This window comes from Pelodiscus sinensis, chromosome 16 (assembly GCF_052426305.1).
Source record: "Pelodiscus sinensis isolate ZL-2025 chromosome 16, ASM5242630v1, whole genome shotgun sequence".
NCBI lineage: Eukaryota > Metazoa > Chordata > Testudines > Trionychidae > Pelodiscus > Pelodiscus sinensis.
The window spans coordinates 12,474,991-12,494,929 of NC_143067.1; the positions used below are offsets into that span (position 1 = coordinate 12,474,991).

Sequence of the window (19,939 nt, forward strand, 5' to 3'; positions counted from 1 at the left end):
TGCGCAAGAAATATGCAAATGAGGCTAAGTGTGGAATATCGCCGAGCCTCATTTGCATACCTAATAAGCCGCCATTTTTGCAGAAGAGGCTCTTGCTCCAGAAGGAGCTGTCTACACTGCCACTCCTTGTACAAGAAAAACCCTTTTGCGCAATGCTGTTACGCCGATCATTTTCAGGAATAACGGCAGTGTGCAAGAGGGTTTTTCCTGCACAATAAGGGGCAGTGTAGACTGCTCCTTCTGGTGCAAGAGCCTCTTCTGCAAAAATGGCAGCTCATTAGGCATGCAAATGAGGCTCAGCAATATTCCACACTTAGCCTCATTTGCATATTTCTCACACAAGAAGCCGCGAATGTAGACATAGCCGATGAGTCCTGCATAAACCCAAAACTGCACCGCGGGCCCTGCGTTGAATAGCCCTGTCCTAGTCCCTAGTACATAAACAGCTACAAAATAGCAGGGGTGGAGATGGGCCGAACCACTCCCATTACAGGAGCCTAATGTCCCACTTCTTGTGTATAGCGCTGCAATCCATCAAAAACCTTTCACTTTGTGAAATGGAGGTAGTCACGTGGTGGAAGCTTGAGACTCTGGTGAGAGAAACCTGCAAGAGGATTTCTTCCGAGAAGCACAAGAGCAAGGCCAGAGATGTTGAAAGATGTCAAGTCACTTGTAAAGAGGAACAGGATCCCACTAAAAATAGGTGGGAGTTTCCGAAAGGATTTTTTCCCCCCACCCCCTTTTTTTTTTTTTTACATTCAGAGCTACATCAACTAGCAAGGCAGTATTGTCAAGGGCAACCAAGCCTCTAGCCTCACTCAGAGTGACTACTACTGCTATAACCAGACAAGAGAACCCTCCACCTCCCTCACTCCCCGTCCAATTCATTCTGCAGTGCAGCCCAATTATGGCTGCGTAGGATTTGGAGAGCGAACTTTAGTGAGAGAGAACATGAGGGAATGGGCTTTTGTTTTCCCCCTCCCTCTAATGCAGCCATGATTTGGCCCCCAGTTTTTACTAGGCCAAATACAACCTAAGTTTCCAGAAAGTCCTAAGTCAAACTGTGCCCTCAAGCAATACACATCATGCTGCTGTCATTTGTCATATGTTTCTGATTTTATTGCTTTTTTTAAAAACCAAGAGTTATTAAAAATGAGTCATTTATTTGAAGGCTTCAGAGAGGGAGACGTCTCATTACAGATATGATGTATTTGCTGTCTCGGTTCACAAGATTGAAAAGTCAAATCCATATGTGTAAACAAACCCAAACAAAAATAGAACAAGTTCAGACCATAGATTATATTATGCAACTTCTCGAATATAAACAACAACAACAACACACAACAAAACCCTCCACCTCAGACTTGCATGGAAGACTTTCAAAACACAGAGGTGGGTGAGAGAAAGAAAAGATGTATTCTTTGGTTTAAAACACAGTATTGCTTAGAAAACATTCAGTGATTATGGATGGTCTTTAGAATAATCAGTGTTGGCATGTATGGGAATGATTTACTTGATTATGTACAATTATGGCCCGGTCATTAGGGTGAATATTTTCAAAAGGCAGCATAGGCTTTGGATGTTCTTCATTTTTTTTTTTTTGCACAATTGAGGCCATACTTTTCATCTTAATATGTAGAGGTGCTGAGAATCCACAATTGCAGTTGAATTCAGAGCTGGAAAGGTCTTGATTCAGAAAAATGTCTCTGTTCAGGATAGTTCTAGTTCCATCCTGAACAAGGACAGACCCAAGTATGTGCTTAAGGCTTTCATCAACCAGAGCTCTAACTGTTTCACTTTCCCTTCCGAAAAACAAGGCCCACAATGGCCACAAATCGAATCTTCAAGCAGCCAGAACCAGTGGTTACTTTTGAAAAGTGTTAGAAGACCGTAAAAGGTCAAAAACAAGCAAAAAGTGTTTAAAAAATATGGCTTTTTTTTCTCCTAGTCATTTGAGTGGAAACAAAATAAGTTCAAAGTTTGGTTTTTAAAAACAATTCTGTCCTTCAAAATGACAGCTCAAGCTGATTGTTCTTCTGAATGTTCCTCACTTTACTGTTTCATCCTTGCTAATAACCTGGAGTATACAGGCGCTGAAAAGGGGAAGGAAGAAGACAGATGTGAAAAATACAATGCACAGCAACATTTCATTCCATTCCCCCCCTCCCCCCCCCCCCACAATTCACACGAATGGGTTATGCTCATTGTGCATGTTTTGGGCTAGCTCCCGAGAGGCAAAGAACATTATAACTTCCACTGACAGTCCAGGGAGCTGCAGGGCTCAGAGCCTCTCTAGGATCTGGTCCTTTAAGTCCAAAGCATGCCCAATAAAAGGGGGCTCTGTTTCTGATCTACATGTCCAGTTTTTGGAACATCATTAAACACTGCTTGCAATTGTATTGTGGCACCTTGGGCTGTCCTGTGGCGCACAAATAGTTTAGACTCCAGAGGACCAAAATGCTTTTGTCTAACCCAAGTTATTAGACTTCATACAGTTACAGCTGGGTGAAATTTAAATGTCCTGTGATATACAGGAAGTAGGATGAGATGATCTAATGGTTCCATCTGGCCTTAAACTCCTATGAAATAAAACTTACTGTCTGGCCTTGTAACGCCTACAGCAGTGTTGGGCAACCTGCAGCCCATAGACCCCTTCTCTGCCCCTTCACCCATGTGCCTCTTATGCACTAGGGCACGGGAGCCCTGTACTTCCTACTCCTCTTCCCTCCCAGCACTTTTGGAGCACACCAATTTCCTAATTTGTGCTTCATCCCCATTTCTTCCCCTCCCTCCCACAGCTGGAACATTGTGAATCAGCTGTTTGCAGATGTTCAAGCTCTGGGAGGGAGGGAGGGGGAAGAGTGGAGACAGAATGTGAATCAGGCCATTTGGTACTCTAAAGTACTGGGAAGGAGGAGGAGGAAGTGGGGGAAAGTGCATGAGAGAGGCAGCAGCTAGGGGGTCCACAGGCTGTAAGTGTTGCCCAAGTGGGCTGTGGGCCACTGAGATGAAGGGGGGCCACTCATGTGGCCCACTTACTCTTCTTGGTGGACATCACTGCCCTACAATATGTGACCACACACCAGCATGAGGGTAGGTAGGAAAATATTATATATCCCTTTAGATGATGATAGCAGGTTCCCCCTGAGTATTTTATTCAGTATTTGTGAAAGAGGTTGAAGGCAGCCTAGCAGTGCATGTCTATTGAGGAAGGGACTGATGTAAAGTGATCAGTGGAAGTTGGTGACAGAGTTCAGTGGGTACAGTAGCAAACCAAGATATTTGAATTTGACTCATAAAAGGGAAGGCTATTCCATTGGTTAAAAAACAGAGGTGCCAAGGGCCACTGAACACTGGAAATATCCCAGAGAATACAAGAGAGAAAGTAAGATATTTTATTTACCTAGCCGAACACTCCTTTGGGAACCCTGTAAAAAAAGAATATTTTAAAAATAATTCTGACTCTTATCTCTATTGGACAGCAATTGATTTTTCCAAGTCTATGGAAAAGACCCAGTCACATTGTTTGAAACTATCTGCAAAAAAAAGTTTGTTAAAAAATGGTTTATATTTTTCACACTTCTAATGAGGAAGCCCATTCAGCAGCAAAAGCTAGAACAGAATACATCTGAAGCCTGTGTTCAGGGGTGTGAGTAGCAGGAAGCAGTTTATACTAGCTCTTCAAAGACAAGGCTGACTTCCTATTTGTGTTTTGAGTACATATGGACTATGATGTCTAAGGGCATGTCTAAACTACATCCTTCTTTTGAAACAGAGATGTGAATTAGACCTATCGAAATTGCAAATAAAGTTGGGATTTGAATTTCCCGCACTTCATTTGCATAATGGTGGCCGCACATTCTTTCGAAAATGGGTATTTCGAAAGTGAAACCGCCGCCTAAACATGGTTCTCTCTCGAAAAAAAAAAAACCTTTTTCGAAAGATCCTGTACTCTGAAGTTTAGAGGATCTTTTGAAAAAAGTGGGTTTTTTTTTCCCCAAGAGAACCACGTCTAGGAGGCGGTTTCACTTTCAAAATACCCGTTTTTGAAAGAACGTGCGGCCGCCATTATGAAAATGAAGCATGGGAAATTCAAATCCTGGCTTCATTTGCCATTCCGATAGGTCTAATTTACATCTCTCTTTCGAAAGAGGGATGTAGTCTAGACATAGCCTAAGATCACAATCCTGTATGTACTTAACTTTATACACAGTTACTTCCATGGATGATTGTTCACCACATTAAGCACTTGCCTTTGTAGGGCCAAACAGTAAAGTCCCACAATGATTTGGGTTCTACTTACTTAAGACACCTCACCCCTGTGCCGCTAAGGTCACCAGGGGAATTACAGATTTTTACAGCGTGCCATCAAATGGCTGGTGAAAAGACAGTCTCAGTGGAGGGACCCACAATTCTGCAACTCCCTTACCTCAGTGCTCTAAAAGCCCTTGGATCTGTTCGTAGCAAGAAACTGTCAGGTCCAGGTTTGAGGTAGTTATGGGGCATAGTATATAGCTTAATGGTGGGTAAGATTCTTCTACTTCTGCAATTGGTCAACAAATTCAACACATTATTTCTAGTTATTACAATTAACATTCTCTAGGAGTGCTTGGCAGATTACAAACAAATGCAGAGGGGATGCTTCCTGCAGTAGAAAATGTACTGGATCTGAACAGGAAAGAGAAAGAATGATGCAATAATGACATTTGAATACAACATATATTGCTGAGGTTTGCCACGTCTTAACAGCACCAGGATTTTATCTGCAGCACGTTATAAAATGTCTTTTTAAAATTTGTTCTTCCTGGCCTATGAGGATAGAACAAGAAGCAATGGACTTAAACTGAAGCAAGGGAGGTTTAGGTTGGACATTAGGAAAAAGTTCCTAACTGTCAGGGTGGTTAAACACTGCAATAAATTGCCCAGGGAGGTTGTGGAATCCCCATCTGTGGAGATATTTAAGAGTAGGTTAGATAAATGTCTATCAGAGATGGTCTAGACAGTATTTGATCCTGCCATGAGGGCAGGGGACTGGACTTGATGACCTCTTGAGGTCCCTTCCAGTCCTAGTATTCTGTGAATTGTAAGCAAGAAAGAGAAGACTGCTGAAAGCCCAGAATGTTATGTAATTAGTATTTTCATAAAACAGAAATTGAAGTTAATAAATATAATTATTCTTAAAAGTTGTTAATAGGTTTATAATTTCTGGAGTGTCCTGGTGCGTGAGGTACATTTTGTTTACCTTGGATAATGAAGATGCCTGTTTGAAGATTTCTAGTGCGGGGTCTGCAGGTTCATCTCCTCTTTCTTGAGGCCTAAAAGCTGAAGGGGACATTTAAACATCATTAAATATATACTTAAAAAATATTTCCTGCTTCCTTCTTCTAGGGTTCTGTAGATGAAATGAGCACAATACATGAAGGCCCTGATTCATTCCTAGTCAGGACAGCACTTTAAGCATGGGCTTAACTTTAAGCACATGCTTAACTTCCACCCATTTCAGCAGCCTGCTTACATGTTTAAAGGTAGGAACGTGCTTACATAGCTTTCTGAACTTAAATGTGAGCCTGAATAGGACTCAGATGAATAATATTAATTGTGACACCACGTGTGGTAAAAATACTTTAAAAAACCATGGGATAATGTAACTGAACTGCATATACAGACTACATGACGGATGGTACGTTGCACAGCTGATCAGAAAATACTATCAAAAGGTGACAACTGTACCTATTCTGCTAATAAAACTTATAGAACTAGGGCATTAGCTACAGCAAATACAACTATACAAATATTGCTTCCTAAGAAACCTGCACAGAATGCCCATTCTTTTAACTTTCTGCCGAGAGAATGTATTTAGTTTTATAAAAATAATGAGCAGTCCTGTGGCACCGAAGGGTGTGTCTAGACTACATGCCTCCTTCGATGGAGGCATGTAGATTAGACAAATAGGCAAAGGGAAATGAAGCCGCGATTTAAATAATCGCGGCTTTATTTAAATTTACATGGCTGCCGCGCTGAGCCGACAAACCGCTGATTAGCGGTTTGTCGGCTCAGCGCACTAGTCTGGACGCTCCGCGCCAACCTGAAAGCCTTTTATCGACATCCCCGTTATGCCTCGTAGGATGAGGTTTCCCGGGGATGTCGATAAAAGGCTTTCATTTCGACAGGGGAGTGTCCAGACTAGTGCGCTGAGCCGACAAACAGCTGATCAGCTGTTTGTCGGCTCAGCGCAGCAGCCATGTAAATTTAAATGAAGCCGTGATTATTTAAATCGCGGCTTCATTTCCCTTTGCCAAACAAACAAATCTACATGGCTCCGTCGACGGAGCCATGTAGTTTAGACGTACCCTTAGAGACTAAACACATTTATTAGGTCATGAGCCTTTGTGGGTAAAACCTACTTCATCTGCTACCCGATACTTTTGATTTATAAACAGTACAAAAGACCACTGAAATTCCTAGCCAGCAACCCATGCAGATTTCTATAGCTAGAAATGTTGACCTACCTGCTGGTTGTAAAACAGTATTCACGGCATAAATTACACCATTAGTGGCCATGATATCAGATTCAGCAACAGGTTCCTTGTTGACGTTTACTACATCATTTTTCTAAAGGGGAAAAAAGTAAAACTACCATTTAACGGATAGACAACCCCCCAAGCCTTTACAATTAAAAATCAACAGATAGTCTAGTAGCATCTTAAAGACTAACAAAACATGTAGATGGTATCATGAGATTTTGTAGGCACAACCCACTTCTTCATCTTCATTTTCACAAAAGCTCATGACACCAGCTACATGCTTTGTTAGTCTTTAAGGTGTTACTAGCCTACTCATTGTTTACGTTTTTCTGGTTACAGACTAACTTGGCTACCCCTCTGAAGCTTTATAATTAAGTTGGCTTTCTACAGAGAAAACAGACTTTTCTTGAGCTCTCAAAGCAAAGGTTACTATTTCAAGACTCTCAGCTCCCTGTAATTATACATCTCCCTGCTAGGGCCGGTGATGGCACTAAGCGGGAGCATGTGTCCCTGTGGATACTGTTCTAACATTATCCAAGAGATCACAACCATTTTCTTGAGACAAACCAGAAAACAAAAAGCTCCAAAGAAACTTCCCAATACACACACACACACACACACACACACACACACACACACACACACAAAACTTACAGAGCTAATTTCAATTTTATCACCCTGCAGAGTCTTCATTCTCACAAGAGCGCCAACAGCTCCACTGACCAAGATTTCCTCCCCAATATGATACTTCAGAATGGCAGCAAGTTCTTTGGCATTCCCTGGCAGACAAAACAAATAGTTACAGAACAATGTTATAGCTTATTCCCTACACCCTGTCACAATTTTAAGAAATAAAAGCCATATGCATACATAGGTGAATATATATGGGTATATCTACACTACAAAGTTAATTCGAACTAACGGACGTTAGTTCGAATTAACTTTCATAGGCGCTACACTAGCGCTCCGTTAGTTCGAACTTAATTCGAACTAGCAGAGCGCTTAGTTCGAACTAGGTAAACCTCATTGTACGAGGACTAAGCCTAGTTCGAACTTACTAGTTCGAATTAAGGGGTGTGTAGCCCCTTAATTCAAACTAGTGGGAGGCTAGCCCTCCCCAGCTTTCCCTGGTGGCCACTCTGGCCAACACCAGGAAACTCTACTGCCCCCCTCCCGGCCCCGGAGCCCTTAAAGGGGCACGGGCTGGCTACGGTGCCTGTGCCAGGTGCAAGCCTGCCAGCACCCAGCCAGCAGACCCTGCACCTGGCACAGCTCGAGCCAGCCACCCGATGCCCCCCAGCCCTCCCCCTCTTCCTGGGACCAGGCTGGCGGCTCCCAGGAGCTTGCCCGGGACCACAAGAGGCGGGCACCCGCCTGGGCTAGTGCGGACATCGTGGACCTCGTCCACGACCTCCGCACTAGGCACAGGAAAGTGGCCGTCTAGGGCAGGAGAGCTGCCAGCCTGGCCACCCAGGAGCAGGTGTGCATGAAAATCAAGGTGGTCCACTGAGACCCCCGACCCTGAGCCCTGAGCTGTACTGGGTCAGACCAAAGGTCCATCTAGCCCAGTAGCCTGTCTGCCGACAGCGGCCAACCCTAGGGATCCTGGAGGGGATGGACTGAAAACAGTGACCAAGCCATTTGTCTCGTGCCATCCCTCTCCAGCCTCTCCAGCAGAGACACCACTCCTACCCCCTGGCTAATACCACTCCATGGACCCAACCTCCATAACTTTATCTCACTTCTCTTTAAACTCTGTTCTAGTTCTAGCCTTCACAGCCTCCTGCAGCAAGGAGTTCCACAGGTTGACTCTTTGCTTTGTGAAGAACAACTTTCTGTTACTAGTTTGAAGCCTGCTACCCATTCCTTTCCTTTGGTGTCCTCTAGTCCTTCTATTATGGGTACTAATGAAGAACTTTTCTTTATGCACCCTCTCCACCCCACTCATGCTTCTATAGACCTCTATCATATCCCCCCTCAGTCTCCTCTTTTCTAAGCTGAAAAGTCCCAGTCTCTTTAGCCTCTCTTCATATGGGACCTCTTCCAAACCTCTGATCATTTTAGTTGTCCTCCCCTCTTCCACCCTCTCTCTTCCGCTCTCCCACCTCCTTTTCCCAGTCTCCCCGAGTTTTGTTCAATAAAGAGAGATTCTATTTTTGACCACACGTTTTCTTTATTTTGTACATCAGGAAGGGGGGCTAGGGAAGGGTAAGTGGAAGGAGGTGAGGGAGGAATGCGGTACGAGCCCCCGATGGGGAGGACTGGGCTGGCTCTGCGGGCTTCTGGGGGTGGAAGCTCTCCTGCAGCCCCCCAATTGCCCCCTCTCCCCAGATGGCAGCCTGCGGCAAGTGCAGCCGGTCTGATGGCCGAGTGGTGTGATGTGCCCAGTGTGAGCACTCAGGGCACTCCAAGCCAGGACTGCTTTGCAAGCGGGGCACCCCTGAGAACTGTCTGTCCAGGGTGGGGGTCGGGTCCCTTTAAGCACAGCCCTCGGCTAGCCTGAGATAGCAGCTCCGCGCTCTAAGTCCTCCTCTGATGCCCTGCCGGCACTGCTTCCGGCCATCCTTAACCCTGGTTCAGGGTCCACTTAATGTGGACATGCTAGTTCGAATTAGCAAAACGCTAATTCGAACTAGTTTTTAGTTCTAGATGCGTTAGTTCGAATTAGCTTAGTTAGTTCGAATTAGCGCTGTAGTGTAGACATACCCTATGTGATACACATATTTATCTCTCTAATATCAAGAACAACATGGCTAAACAATACCACATATGCATATAAAGTCACATCTTCTTCTACAGAAAATCATTCACCTCTGGCAGCAAATGGAAAGCATCATAGATAGCGCAAGAGTACAAAGGTATTTCAGGAAAGTAAAATGTAAATATCCAATCTGGAACTGGTTAGAGTATCAGGGTTAGCACTCATAGGTACACAAAATATCCTAGGATCTTTACCAAGCACAAACAGACAGGCCCAGAGCTGTGCAAATAACAGATTTTTTTTTTTCAGTTTCCTGGCCAAGCAAGAGGTGGGACAGGAGTGAGGGGAGGGGGGGAATTGTCTAAAAAGTTTGTTTCAATTTGAGTCCCCCCCGCCCCACACACACACTAATTCAAAACAATTCAACCAATATTTTTTAAAAAAAGATTAATTCCAAATCAAAGTATTTTACACACATGGTTTTGGGTCAAAATTTCATTTGAGGTTTTATAAAAACTTTTAAAAATAAAATGAAAGTAAAATTCTAAGCAAACTTTGTTTTGAGTTGAAAAATTGAGATGATGTATTTTAAAAAAAAGTTGAAAAACATCTATTTTTTTTTAAACTTAAACCATCCAGTGAATCAGCACAAACTCATGAAATGTTTCAGTTGACACAAAACTGTAGCTTTTAGCAAAGAAAAAGTTTTAGCAGGAAAATATCACTCAGCTCTAGAGACAGCTACTGCAGTGCCCTTGAACAACATACTGAGGTATTGTGTAACTGCTTCCAATAAGTTTCCCATCTTTGTACAGACCAGTACCAATCCTGTTTAGTTTATGAAATCTAACAAGATCACAACTCAGAGCCACTTCTAGTCACTTAAGCAACGTCTACACTGCAGAGGTGTCCCGAAATAGCTATCCTGCGTCTTCACAGTGCACCCATTATTTTGAAATATAATGGGCTCGCTATTCTGACATCCCTGTAAACCTCCTTCCATGAGGATTAAGGGACGTTTTGAAATAACAGATTATTTTGAAATTATTAAATAAACTATTCCCAGATTGACTCAAAATAAGGTATGCAATTTGTATAGCTCAAATTGCATAGCTTATTTCAAGATACAGGTGCAGTGTAGACACACCCATAGTTTTTCCATCATGCCTCTCAAAGTATTTTCTCTCTCCCAAGTTAAGAGTGTTTCTTTCTATTACAGGCAGTCTTATGTCGGATCTTTTCTCGCCCTGGAGGACGCGGGCGGCAGGACCGCCCAGATGGGCCGCGGTCCCGCAGCCTGCATCCTCTGGGGCGAAAAAAGCTGCTCCGCGTTTCCCTGGTCTGCTGTGGGGGTGGCCCCCCGGGGACGCCCCCCAGCAGACCAGGGAGACACGGAGCACCCGGGCGGGGGGACCGCCCAGACGCGCCACGGTCCCGCCGCCCAGGTCCTCCGCGGCTTTGCTCCGCGTCTCCCGGGTCTGCTGGGGGGAACCCCAGCAGACCCGGGAGACGCGGAGCAAAGCCACGGAGGACCCGGGCGGCGGGACTGCGGTGCGTCTGGGCGGTCCCCCCGCCCGGGTCCTCCGCGGCTTTGCTCCGCGTCTCCCTAGTCTGCTGGGGGGGACCCCAGCAGACCAGGGAGATGTGGAGGACCGGGGCGGCGGGACCTTGGCGCGTCTCGGTCCTGCCACCCGCGTCTCCCTGGTCTGCTGGGGGGGGGCAGCTAGTGCGCCCCCCCAGGAGACCAGGCTTTTCTCCGGACACCTGTGATAGAGCAGCTGGGGCACTGCCGGTTGGTCCCGCAGCGCCGGTCTCAGCGCTACTGGAGCAACCCAGCAGCACCCCAGCTGCTCTGCCCCAGGCGTCCTGACTCAGCCGCTGCTGGTCAGTTTCAGCAGCGGCTGAATCAGGACGCCTGGGGCAGAGCAGCTGGGGTGCTGCTGGGTTGGTCCAGTAGCGCCGCTCCTCGGCGCTACTGGAGTAACCCAGCAGCATCCCAGCTGCTCTGCCCAGGGCGTCCCCAAGTCAGCTGCTGCTGAAACTGACCAGCAGCTGACTGCAGGAAGCCCGAGGCCGAGTTGCTCTGCCCCGGGGTTCCTGGAATCAGCCGCGGATCAGTTTCAGCAGCAGCTGACTTGGGGACGCCTGGGGTTCTTAAGTTGAATCTGTATGTAAGTCGGAACTGGCGTCCAGATTCAGCCGCTGTTGAAACTGATCAGCGGCTGATTCCAGGAAGCCCGGGGCAGAGCAACTCTGCCTCGGGCTTCCTGTAGTCAGCCGCTGGTCAGTTTCAGCAGCGGCTGAATCTGGATGCCAGTTCCGACTTACATACAGATTCAACTTAAGAACAAACTTACAGTCCCTATCTTGTACGTAACCCGGGGACTGCCTGTACTTGCTTCATTTCCTGGCATTGGTTGGGAAAAAAAAAAAAAAAAAAAAAAAAAAAAAGGAGGAACTCAGAGAATCTCATCTGCTATTTCAACAGATCAAAACTGTTGCTGATACAAATGTTATTTATAAATAGATGCAATGCTTGTCCATAAGGAGATCAGTTGTGGCATTGGGTGAACATTAGTAACATTAGTTCGGACTAAGGGCTTTAGTCCGAACTAACGCATCCCGGCACGCACTTCCTGGTTCGAATCAGCTGTGATTCGAACTAGCGTGCCGGCGAGATCATGTTAATGGAGCACGGGATATTTAAATCCCCGCTTCATTAACTACTTCGATTGTCTCCATTTGCATCCCTAGTTCGAACTAGGGATGCAGTGTAGACATACCCAAGATGGTTTATTAGGTGATAAGCTTTCGTAGGCCAAACCCACTTCCTCAGATCCAATTATGGAAGAAAACAGGCACGACCATATATACCAAAGGGATATATATATCTATATCTATATCTATATCTATATCTATAGTGTGTTCACTTTTTTTGATTGTATCCCTTTGGTATATATGGTCATGCCACTTTCCTTCCACAAATTGATCTGAGGAAGTGAGTCTGGCCCACAAAAGCTCATCACCTAATAACCCATCTTGTTAGTCTTTAAAGTGCAGCATAGTCCTCTCTTCAGACATCAGATAGGATTCTCTCCTGGGGCTTTGGATCAGGCCCTGGAAGAACCAGGATGGTGTATCCCTCTCAATTTATTTCCTGTTAGCCAGAGAGTCGTGCAATAGTGGACATCAGCCGCTCTCATTTTCTCCTCAGAGATGCCAGTGCCAATAACTAAACTCTAGGTCAGACAGAACATGGGATGCTGAGGGCCAGCTTGGTAAAGATATTCAGGCACATAACTTCCACTAACTTAATGGGAGGTAGGCACTTCAATCCATTTAAAAATCTGGACCGTGGTCCATAATGAAAGCAGCCCATTTAGCCAGATGTCTATTTCATTTCAAGCAGCTTCATAGCAAGAAACAGCAAGTCTTTTTCTCTGTGGTCCATATGAGACAGTTCCCTCTGTATATTCCTGCCAGCATGATTCACTTCACCTTCAGAACCATAAGCTAAATATTTGTCTACAAGAACCAAGAACATTCCAAGCACTCACATCTGGGGTATTTCACTCAGGGGCTGGTTACAGTAGTTACAAAAAAAGAGTTGTGAAATATTTATATGTATAAACACTAGAATGACTGTGCAAGGTGATGTAAGAGATTACTGCTCTGTGCACTTAAAAGGATAGTCAGCTACCATATGCAAATGATGAGGTCACTGCTTGGTTGGATTTCAAAGTCTATTTATACTGAAAACCTGGCATTTTTTCCAAACCACATCCATTTTTTCAACCCAAAAGTGACCATATCCTGTTGCTTCCACAGAAGATGGCTGTAAAAGTTCCCATGCTTTTTCCGTGTCATGTCTGAAACGTCTGTGCTCTACAGGAGTCTGGTCTTTATCTTCCTCTTAGTCTTTACTTTTCTTAGTCCAGAATATCAGTTTCTTTCTTATGGACAGATTGTTTTTCCTCTTTGCCAGCTATTCCATTATACCCATGTACTACGTGCGCACACATTACATGTGTGCGCACACATGTTCGTGTCTTCAGCCATGGAGTGACTAAATTTCATTTCACTCAGTTTTGGGTAGGACACTGCATGACAAATGCTTGGATGGGGATCATAATTTCCATCTTCAATATTAAAAATTTGTCTTTAAATAACCAGGATCTGCGTGGGTCCACACTTAAACTGCTGTACTCTGGGGGTGTGTCTAGACTACATGCCTCCTTCGACGGAGGCATGTAGATTAGCCAGATCGGAAGAGGGAAATGAAGCCGCGATTAAAATAATCGTGGCTTCATTTAAATTTAAATGGCTGCCCCGATCTGCCGATCAGCTGTTTGTCGGCAGATCGGGGCAGTCTGGACGCGATGCGCCGACAAAGAAGCCTTTCTTCATCGGCACAGGTAAACCTGGTTTCACGAGGCTTACCTGTGCCGATGAAGAAAGGCTTCTTTGTCGGCGCGGCGCGTCCAGACTGCCCCGATCTGCCGACAAACAGCTGATCGGCAGATCGGGGCAGCCATTTAAATTTAAATGAAGCCGCGATTATTTTAATCGCGGCTTCATTTCCCTCTTCCGATCTGGCTAATCTACATGCCTCCGTCGAAGGAGGCATGTAGTCTAGACACACCCCAAGTGTCCTTAATACAGGAACACCAGTGGCATGGAGGAGGAAGTGGCTCTGTGTGTTGTTGTTCCCTAACCCCCTCAGGCCCTGCAGTGCTCTCTCTGCCCTCACAAAATCCTTAGTCCATCATATCCTACTTCCCAGAGTTGCCAGATTAAAGAGGTTTGAATGTACAAAGCTCACGAGAAGAGGGCGCAATGATCCTTCCATCATATATATTTACAGGAGCTGCACAAGCAGACTTCAGGCAGGCTCACAGTCCTTGTAATCCTGGCCTGTGAGAACCAGAGACCTCAAGAGTTTGTCTAGACCAGGCCTGCACAACATGCGGCCTGCAGGGGCTCACTCTGTGGCCTGTGCCGACCCTGGTCGGTGCGGCCCCATCTGATCCGCCGGCTGGATGGAGCGCAGCACCGCCAAGGAGGGGGAAGTGCAGTGATTCTCGCCGCTGGGCTACCGGCATGCAGCTCCGGCGTGAGGAGGTAGGGCGCGAGCCAGAGGGCGGGACGCCGGCAGATGCCAGGATGCTAGCGTGACGTGGCGTTGTGATGTCACGGCTGGCAACCACCAGATTCAAAAAGGCTCCGGCAGCCCCGCAAACTGGAAGGCAGAAGCCAGGCAGGGGAGGAAGACAGGTCAGGAGAAAGGGGCAGGCACCAAGTGGAGACACATGTGGTTTTTTTTTTTTGCTCTACAAAAATTTTTAGCCTGCGTGTTCGGTATATTTTAGGAGAGCATCCCTACTTGTGGTCCGCAGCTGTTTTCTTTGGAGTAATATAGCCTTCGCCGCTTCCCAAGTTGTGCAGGCCTGGTCTAGACTACAGGGATTTTTCAAAAAAAGGCCTTTTTTCAAAAAAAAATCTTCCCCTGTGTCTAGACTGCTGCCGCGTTCTATCGACAGTAAATTGAAAGGATGTGGCAGTTTCTGACCACAGAAAACCTTGTTTTACGAGGAAGAATACCTTTTTTTGAAAGTGCTCTTTCGAAAAAAGGCGCTATGTAATGCAAACTGTGCTTTTTCGAAAGGTTGCATCCAGACTGCCTGGATACTTTCTTTTGAAAAAGTGGCTTGCTTTTTCAAAAGTACTGATTGTAGTCTAGATGCTCTTTTTCGAAAGAGGCTTGCAGTCTAGATGTAGCCCAAATGCCAACAGCATTGCTAGAAACATGGAGAGATGAAGCACTTGTGGCTTTCAGCCTGTCTATACTTATCCAGCAGGACTGAGTCCAGGCAGAGAAATGCACACTGTACCAATGTATCCTCAACATTCCCGGAGGTTTTCTATCTGCTTCACTGGAAAATGTAAGACCACTTTTGGATGCCTAGTGATTACAAGCTTTCTGTTGGCCTTCAGCATATATAAATTGGCTATGCAGGAGGAGAGCTTTCAATGAATTTTAAGGATCAAAGAATGCAGCACTGAAGACATTTATCCCAGTCAATCCTTCAGAGGACTTTCAGCATTAAACAACATTAAAATCATTATCTATGGCTATTTACCCATAAGTTTGTTCAGTTCTCCTTGTGGCATAGCTTGGAAAGCTTCGTTGGTTGGAGCAAACACTGTGAAGGTACCTGCCCTATTCAATGCCTCCATAAGACCTGCAGATTGGATGGCAGCCACCAATGTACTGTAAAACACACACAACACACAGCTGTAAGCACTGCTTAATTTGCAATGAAAGAGGAACCAGGGCTCACACAATGTTGTACATTTAATTATGCAGCCATCCCAGAGCAATGAACTGCCAAGCCTACAGGTGCCAAAGCTCAAATTAAGCACAGGTTGTAGGTTTAAGCAAACGAAGCCTTACATTTATCATTTTTCTAACTGCAGAGTAACTGCTGTAATGTTAAAGCTACAAAATATAATAGGTTCTGACAAATAATTTAATTCACAAGAAGTTAAGGCCTAATCCAAAGTCCACTGTCGCCAACAGGAATCTTTCCCTACGGCTCTGAAACACGCTCTTCTCGTATTAACATATGGACGATTCTTCTTTTAGATCCCAATCCCAGCCCCCATTGAGTTGCTCTGGGGCCCTTTGATCATTGGAATCAAGGATACCATTGGGGAGGCAATAGAACAATTATGGACTCCCTTTTTAAACCCCATTTTTTATTTAAAGTTACGCTGCTTTTAATTGAGGGAGACATGCGCTTGGATGGCGATTCATTAACAAGTCACTAGGGGGCTGCACGCGCTGCTCGCCAACCCCCCTCTCGGCTGGGGGCGGGGCGCGCGGCAGGCCAAGGCTGCACCAGCCCAGGTTCTCCCACTGGTTGGGCTCAGATGGTGGAGGGGACCCAGCCCCAGCAGCTCCTCACTGGTGGCACAGCTGGAGCAGCTGGCCCCAGCAAGCCGCTGAGGGCAGAGGTGGAGATGGAAGCGGGGCTGCAGGCTGACGTCATTTGTCGCCCCGCAGGAATGATCAATGAAAATAAACAATAGGAATATTTGATATATGTAGTGTAATGACTACAAATCCAGAACAGAAATTGCTTTGAGAGCTGTGCTGCTACTGCAAGACTAACAGCAAGAACAAAAATTCACATGATCTTTTCCAGTGGTTTTCAAACTTTTTTTTCTTGTGACCCAGTTGACGAAAATTGTTGATGCCCGCAACTCAACATAACACTTGATTAGAGTGTGGGCTCCGAAGTGGGGCGGAGGAGGAGAGCTTTGGCGTGTAGGAGGAGGCTCCAGCTTTGGGGGTGGGGAGTCAGAACTGGGGCAGGAGGGGCTTACTTTAAGCAGCTCCCCGTCAGCAGTGCGGCAGGGTTGCTAAGGCAGGTTTCATGCCTCTCCTGGCACCGCAGGCCATGCTGCACCCCTGAAGCAGCCAGCAGCAGGTTCCCAGCCAATGGGAGAGCGGAGCTAGTGCTTGGGGCAGGAGCAGTGCATGGAGTCCTGGACATCCTCCACCCTTTCCCTGCCTAGGAGATGGGCCTGCTGCCGACTGTTTCTGAGGCACAGTGCAGCGTGTGGTGCTAGGACAGGCAGGTAGCCTGCTTTAGCATCCCTATTGGTCACCTGGGCCCCCTGCAGCAACGAGACCCAGTGCCTGACATTTCACGACCCACTTTGAAAGCCGTTGGTCTATTCTACAGGGGTTCTTATATTGCGCTCGTCATCAGTGTCTGAGCACCTCAATGAAGGTGCATTCAGCAATGCGAGTACACACCTGAAGCGCCGGTCTGCTTTTAGAACATCCATAACTGTTCCTACTGGGGGAGTCAACATTCTGTCCACTGTAAACAAGGTGCCAAACCTTCCTCTCCTGTCGTGGGCAGCAATACAGACGTTCTCAATGCAGAGGTTCTGCAAATATAAACACAGGCAAAAGAAATAATAATTTGAAGGGATAGAAGATTTTAATTGTTACATAAGGGTGTGTCTAGACTACATGGCTCCGTCGGCGGAGCCATGTAGATGAGTGTACTCAACAAAGGGAAATGAAGCAGCGATTTAAATAATCGCCGCTTTATTTACATAAAAATGACCGCCGCGCTGTGCCAATCAGCTGATTGTCGGCACAGCGTGGTAGTCTAGATGGGGATCAGCCAACCCCAGAACCCTTTGTCGTCAGATCCTGTAATCCTCGTTGCACGAGACGACAAAGGGTTCTGGGGTCAGCTGATACCCGTCTAGACTACCACGCTGTGCCGACAATCAGCTGATTGGCACAGCGCGGCGGTCATTTTTATGTAAATGAAGCAGCGATTATTTAAATCGCCACTTCATTTCCCTTTGCTGAGTACACTCATCTACATGGCTCTGTCGATGGAGCCATGTAGCCTAGACACACCCTTATTGTTTGCATTTTTCCCCGTACAGACTTCGTTCAAGTTAACTATTTTTTCCCCACTTATTATGTAATTTAGCCCTTAACAGGCTCACACGTTTCACTTGAGGGCACCATTTGGCCTTCAGAAACTTTCCTACAGATGATGATGGATGGGAAAGGATGAACACAGCTCGACTCTCGGATTCTAAAATGAGTTTTCAGATCTCTGCTAAAATTCTGGCCCCACTGAATTCAGTGGCAAAATCCCATTGACTTCAATAGGGTCCAGTACTTCACCGCTGATGTGTTATCAGTGAGACACTACAAACCTGGAGCTCCCATTGATGCTATTTTACTGAAGCGCTTTGCAGAGCAACTGCCCTGCTACAGCAACAATACTGTCTCAAATTAAGAAAGCGAGTTCAATAGGTACTCACATTACGGTACACAAACACTCTCAGTTCTTTGCCACCCAGAGTTTCTAGCTTCTGTCCATGGTAAAGGTATTTAGAAGAAAGCTGTTCTTTCAGAATGTGATCTAGAAGCAAATTCTTCGTGTTGCTATTGATAGGAGGTGTCCCATCTGCAACAAAAAGCATTTTGACACTCAGGGATTCATTTTAACAGTATCATGAAGACTCTACATGGATCTAAATAATAAATACGGTATCTGTTTTGCGTCTGTTTCAAAAACAGTCCATGCACCCAGCTTAAGTGAGAGAGGTGATATGTGTTTGTTCATGCAGAAACCTCAATGAAGGAAACAGTGATTAACAATAGCAAAAATCTGATACAGAACTCTGGTTCCTCCCAGAAGCAAGATTGTGACCAGAACCAATGGAACACACAGAAGATTTCCAAAGTTTACCTTTGAACACGGTGTTTATTGGGGCAAGAAGCGTCACACGCTCACTTCCAGTGAGATGAGAGCTGAGATCCGCTTGTTTAAAAAGGTCAACAGATATCGAAACATCGGATTCTTTACCTAACTCAAACAAAGTTTTAGCTAAGGAAAAAACAAAAAACATATGTTAAAATATACAAAATGTTTTAATAATTTGTGTCAGCATGAGCACCATTTATTCGTCATTAGAAACATATTCTAATGAAAAATGCATATTGCTAGAAAGCAAATGGATACAAAACTACCACTCATTAGCGCTACTGATTTCCAGAGTATGTCGACTGGGATTTCCAAAGACACTGGAAAAAAATTATGTTTGTTCCCTCTGGGGCATATTGCATTGACCACAGTCAGAAGCCAGGACATTGACCTAGATGGACTGTTGGTCTGACCTAGTATAGACATTCTTAAGTCCAAGAAAGTTAGACACTGAATTTCAAAGAAAGTTGAATGTTTCAACTGTCTCAGGCACCTCTAGAAATCCCCACCTTGTTTTTTTGACTGACGAGAATACCTACCTTCTCTTTGCCCTCTGTTCGGTTATTTCCAACGAATCCTTCAGTAAAGAACTTTAGTACTTGAAATTAAAACACCCCATTTAACTGTAGTGATACATCATTCTATTGAAAAAAGCATATGTCCAAAGTAGGGTTGGAGAGGAAGAGCATAAGGAGACTACCTTTGAAAAGGTCCATGTTGACCTCCCTAAAGGATAATGAAAAACTGTGTATTTGTGCATGTAAATTCAGGTAACTCAGAAGCCAATTATCCCATGACATACACAGTTACCTAATTTGTATGCAGAAATACAGGCTTAGTGTTGAAGACATGTGTGTCTGCATGGGGATGCTTGTTACATTCCCCGGTGAAAATTCCATCATAAAATATATTAAAACCTGACAACATGTTAAAAACCACTCAAAACAAAACAACCCCACAATATACCGATGAGTGGTTTTACCTGAGTCTGGAATCAGCAGCTCATTAACAAAGTGCACTACACCATTGGTCGCTAAGACATCCTTGTTCACAATGATAGGTCTTCCATTCAGGGTGAGGTCATCACCAATGCAGCCAACTTCCAACGTGGTACCGTCCAGAGTCTCCATGGACAAGCCAGCAATAATGGCCTCAGAACACATGGCTGATTTCAATATGTGATGGTTTAGTAGGTCTGGGCGAAAGAAAACACACATGATACATAGACTTTGGAAAGCCATTTTAGCAATTATTATGCATAGTGCCTACAAGTCCTAGTCAAGGACCAGAACCAGTAAACTGAGTGCTTGTGGGCCACTCTGGAGATTCAAATGCTACCCACCTGATTAGCAGAGTAGCCAGAGCCTGCACGATGTTTCTATTGGTGATGCACATTTGCACAT

At 45.3% G+C, this 19,939-nt stretch overlaps 1 protein-coding gene across 1 annotated transcript in view; it reads right to left on the reverse strand.

Annotated features, from left to right (window-relative positions):
- Positions 1–1,094: 1,094 nt before the first annotated feature.
- TGFBI (transforming growth factor beta induced) overlaps positions 1,095–19,939 on the reverse strand; it is a 48,240-nt gene continuing 29,395 nt past the window's right edge. The window contains exons 8-17 of the mRNA XM_075900435.2: positions 19,519–19,731; positions 18,522–18,659; positions 18,091–18,236; positions 17,051–17,187; positions 15,366–15,496; positions 7,179–7,303; positions 6,510–6,612; positions 5,243–5,322; positions 3,404–3,428; positions 1,095–2,093 (exon numbers count right to left, since the gene is read on the reverse strand). Of these exons, the coding sequence (XP_075756550.1) occupies positions 2,053–2,093; positions 3,404–3,428; positions 5,243–5,322; positions 6,510–6,612; positions 7,179–7,303; positions 15,366–15,496; positions 17,051–17,187; positions 18,091–18,236; positions 18,522–18,659; positions 19,519–19,731 (1,139 nt within the window). The 3' untranslated portion in view covers positions 1,095–2,052. The remainder of the gene's footprint in view (positions 2,094–3,403; positions 3,429–5,242; positions 5,323–6,509; positions 6,613–7,178; positions 7,304–15,365; positions 15,497–17,050; positions 17,188–18,090; positions 18,237–18,521; positions 18,660–19,518; positions 19,732–19,939) is intronic.